The 4,776-nt window shown below is 41.3% G+C and overlaps 1 protein-coding gene across 1 annotated transcript; it reads left to right on the plus strand. All coding sequences in view use genetic code 11, as the record gives it.

Moving 5' to 3' along the window:
- Positions 1-1,027: 1,027 nt before the first annotated feature.
- EGR_09917 (hypothetical protein) lies at positions 1,028-1,534 on the plus strand (the record flags this gene model as incomplete). Its single annotated transcript, XM_024499166.1, has 1 exon — positions 1,028-1,534. One exon carries the CDS (start codon positions 1,028-1,030, stop codon positions 1,532-1,534), a length of 507 nt encoding a protein of 168 aa, XP_024346420.1.
- Between the last annotated feature and the right edge of the window lie 3,242 nt (positions 1,535-4,776).

A 4,776-nucleotide genomic window follows, 5' to 3' on the forward strand; every position in this document is an offset into this window, starting at 1 on the left:
CGACTGATTTGGTCGTTTTTTGGGAAAAAAATACACTTTCGTCTTTGCTAGTTCGGGGGATTCATTTAATTGCTGTGTTTATGTCAAGCTCCTCTCTATACTTTAATAATGCAGACGTCGCGCCGACTTTGTTTTTTTTAACCAAGTAGGTAATTTAAACGGTCAAAAATATTTAATTTAAGTCAAGTTTTTGCCTAACCCGTCTAAATTTAGGCTTTTAAGGTGCGCTTCTCGTCTTCTTTCGGTAGAATATACAGTTACTACAGGGTGACAAGTAAAGGAAACTTTTATCAGATGGGTGAAGTAGTTGTAGAAAATGGAAGCAATGCAAAAATGCACTAACGGGGGAGTAAATCTTTCTGGAACAACTTCCAAACGCATTCCACACATGCGTAAACGTACCCACACCAGCAGTGGAATTGGTCACCTCGGCCTCCATCTACCTGCTCACAAAATATGCTTATGAGAGAATCCTCTTTTTTTCCACGTTGAAACTATTAACTTGAAAGGTTCAAGGTGACACCCCTTCTATCAAGTTGCAGGATTTACCACATTACCAAATGGAAATAGTTACATGCTATACTCCGACACAACAACTAACTACACCTCTTCTCAAACCCATTGTTTCACGATTGACAGATCATCAAACTGATCCACATGAATTTGTTGCAATGATTGTGCAAGTGAAAAGGAGCATTAGTGACGTCTCCGAGGGTTGTAAGTCTTCCACGTGGCATAATCGGTGCCATTTATCCAGTGAACTCATTTGACCTTAATTGCAGTGTACTGACGTGATTTATTGAAATCTAATTAACTACGCAGTTAATGCTCTCCACGGTCTCCCTTCCTCCCTCGTTCCCCCCCCCCCCCCTCCATCATCCGGGGCCCTCACATGTACCCATGCGTGCATGCGTGTGTGTATAAATGCATCCAAACTGGTGTCCACAGAACCAGAACGTGAATGAAAGGAACCAGAATACACGGTATGTTGTCATTAGTGCTGCTGTCCATCTTGAGCCTTTACGCAATGCATGGTTTTGGGGCGGCCGTCTACCCTAGTGGATACAGAAGTGGAATGGGCTACAACCCTCGTCCATTTGGTCAACACGACTACCGAGGTGGAATGGCTCCCAGTGCAGTATCCTACGGAGGTTACATGCCTCCTCCCTCACACGGAATGCCCATGCAGAATGGTTTCGGCAGATATCCATTTTACGGACCTCATGGCACCCTACCCTATGGCAGTCCGGGCTTCCCCGGTATGGGTGGCAGTCACCCCTTTGATCGTTGCAATGGTGGCAACTGTGGCTATTGGGGCGGCTGTCAAGGGGGTCATTGTGGAGAATTTTACGACTTTCGACCCTGCCACACTCCGGAATGCTTTGATGGCCCAATCCACGGTTTTGACTGCATAGGCGGATATTGTGGACGGGTTTGCAATGGCGCCACTTGTCGAGACTTTGCCAAACAGCCCTGCCCTGGCAAGAGCTCCCCTGAACCTGAGGATAAGGAAAATGCCAAAAAGGAGACTTAGATCGGAATCGCTGAAGTTAAATTTTCATTTGCTCTTACTTCTTTCTCACTATTAAATAAATGTATCATCAATTCTGTCAGGTTTTTTTGTTTAAACCATTTCTGAGGTAAATGTAGCGGAAGACAAATTTAGTCTCCTGTGGTTGGTTGACTTACTTTGTCTTTTTTGGTACAATCCCTGCTTTTATTAATACCCATCCGAATCAGTCGCATTGTTTGGGAACGACAACTCGACTGCCTGCTCTTTAACACTCTCAGTATCACTGCAGGCGAAAGAATCTTCTTTACCCCAAATTTTTTTTATCTAGAAGGGTACTTTGTTTACTAGTAATTATTAATTTAGCCAAGGAAGAGGTAAGAAAAGATTAAATACATAATAAATCACCACTTTACATTTGGGTAAATTGGGCATACTTGCAACAGCCCCTACGGCTTCTATGACGTTCCTCGGGATTCGAAATTCAAGGCGTTCCATGGGTAGATGCATTTGAAGCTCCTCGACACTTCCCTAAAGACGAAGTAAGATATAATACTCGGATAGAGTATGTACTGTTGACGCACAGAAGGACTGCAAGGGGGGAAGATGAAGTGGCGCAGAGGTCACGTCGCCCGACAGGGGTACAATGGCGGCGCCCCTCAGTGGCCCGTCACCAAAACGTTTAGGCTGTTCCGCCATAACCTCTTTTTGTCTCTCGGTTGCACAGATCCCACTGAGGGAAATGAATAAACCGGGACCACTGGAAGTTCTCCTCTTTTGGCATTACGATCACCTTCTTCACTTTGAAAACTTCAACAAAGTTGATGTGGTAACATACAAACAAATGCATCAAATGAGGTGAGTTTGAAGAAGCCCAGGGAATGATTAGTGCCCCTCCATTTATGTCTCCACAAACGTACACACACCACTCATGCGATGAGGATTTCAAATGTTAGAGGCTAGATTTTAAATGCCCATTTTTATGCTCAGTGGTAAAAAATTACATTCGTTTTTATTTTTAGGAAGGAGATTAAACTGCTTCGTCAGGAGAATGATTACCTCCAGATTAAGCTAAAAAATGTTTAAGAAATACGGTGGTTGTGATGTTGCATCAGTGATTTGTTGTTTCCACTGTCAGAATCCTTACAGCCTTCGCATTTTTCAAATAAAATGTTTCACCAGTGCCAGCTTAACTGATCCCATGGGTTTTGTGTGGGTGTAGCATTGCCAGAGATTTGTTTATTTTTCTGAGGTTAAAGTAATGCCATTTAAAGGAACAAGACGCTGATTGACTTTTGGCAAGGTTATGAATAATTTCACAATTTTCTTTTGAGTCAATGCAGAATAAACTTCAGTCTCACTTCATTAAAAGGCACAATAGGTGATTTTGACGAATTATTGCAGTATCAGAGTATTCCCTGAAATTGGTTGTGTACCAGGTCTACTTTCCACGAGATGCCACAATATTCATTGTCTTGTATGAAAATAAGTTTGTATCCTGAGGCCGTTTCTGGCTAATCTAAATAAATAATTTTTTGCATAAAATCTCAAAATACATAGATGATGAATGATTTTTGCACAGGTGATACAATTATAACTCAAACACGTGATTAATTATTAACCATCGGATTTGTTTATCTAAGTCGTTTAATGTTTGGTACTATTAGGGGCCTTTGGTATCACGTGGATACGTAAATTCTACGCTTCTGACTTCGCGTCCAATGAAGCCAGTGTGGGAAATATTTGATTTTAACTTCCATAAATTTTATGAATTCGTGTCGTCAGAAATACAACCAGTTTTGGTCGCAGATGGGAAGCGTTTTATTAGCATTCCAGTAAATCTTCTATTTACTCTCTCCAGATGGCGCTAAGTTTCCTCTTTTTTATCCTTTATGCTGAAATTGTAGAAGAATATTCCAGTGGAAATGACAGGAATTTGAAAATTAAAAGTACATCAGTCGGGCCTATGAGACCGAATTTGATTTATAACCCACCTTAATTCCGTGTTTGAATGCGGTTAATTTCTGCGTCTCTGACTGTTTTTCCACTGACCTGCGCGACTTGGCCATGTAGGTTTTTTAGCACTCCCACTACAGCAGGAATCCTGCATTAATAATTTATGTTCTTATCGCATGCCCCCCAAAACACCTAAAATAATGAAGAAGCCACCCCACTTCGTGGTCTTCCTAGAATTGGAATCCCAGAGGGATTTTATAAATACACTTTAAAGATACAAGTGTAAAATAGGGAGGAAGCTGAAGGTCGCCTGACTGTGCATCATGTGTCTGTTTCATTGAACCCATTTAAATCACGAGCTGCCCAGTCCACCAAACCCCTTAGTCCTCTCAGCACAATTCCTTACCCAGGAAGATGATGTGTACCTAGCTTTAGCAAAGCATTAAGTCTTCTACAAATCGGCTTTATCTGTAAGCGAGCTTGCAACCCCACGATTAAGGACCTATAACCCAAAAACTTAATTATGCAAAAGCTCTCGTTGCCTTTTTCTGGCATTTAATAGCAGAGTCATATGCATAACCCCTAAACTTCTGTGAAGGCTGATGACAAATTTTTCATAATCGTGTGACATATCACGAATACGGGTTGACAACAAGAGTGATGCGGAAGAATATCACAAGAATTAAATAATGGCGCCACTTAGTGTACGAGATTGGGCTGTGATCTAACCCATAATTATCCCAAGTGGAAGCTGAATTAGATAGCCCTTTATGTGCAAGCAATGGCATGCACATCACATCAATTACCTAAAAGAACAGAAAGGGAGTTTGCCCACACTTAATAAAAAATGGTTAGTTGCAATATTTTTCCATAACATTTTCTTGAAAGGTAAGCACATTTTTAATTAAAGGTAGAAGATTCATAAAAAGGAGACGGATTATTTATCGGTTGTAGGGTTATTCCATCCACAGTTAAGTGAAAGCCAAATTAGGTATCGGCTATGTAACGGAACAGATTATGAAAACATTTAAGTCCAAAGGGAAATGACTCCAATTAAAAAAGAGAATCAGGAAACAGGGATGTTACAACAAAGCAAGTGTCACAATACGGAACAGCTGACTTCTCTAAATAAAATCTACCAACAATAACGCAAAAGTAGAGAAATGCACACAAGGCAAACACGGTTACAATTGTAATACTTATGTTGTTTGAATTGGCCTTTCAGGGAGGAGGCAAGCAGGAAATTCGAACCTGGTAACTGGATCGCCCTCTCCCTTACCTAGTGACTGCGGCTCCCCTCCTTCTTGAAT

The sequence above is a fragment of the Echinococcus granulosus genome (assembly GCF_000524195.1).
Source record: "Echinococcus granulosus chromosome Unknown EG_S00175, whole genome shotgun sequence".
Classification (NCBI taxonomy): Eukaryota; Metazoa; Platyhelminthes; class Cestoda; order Cyclophyllidea; family Taeniidae; genus Echinococcus; species Echinococcus granulosus.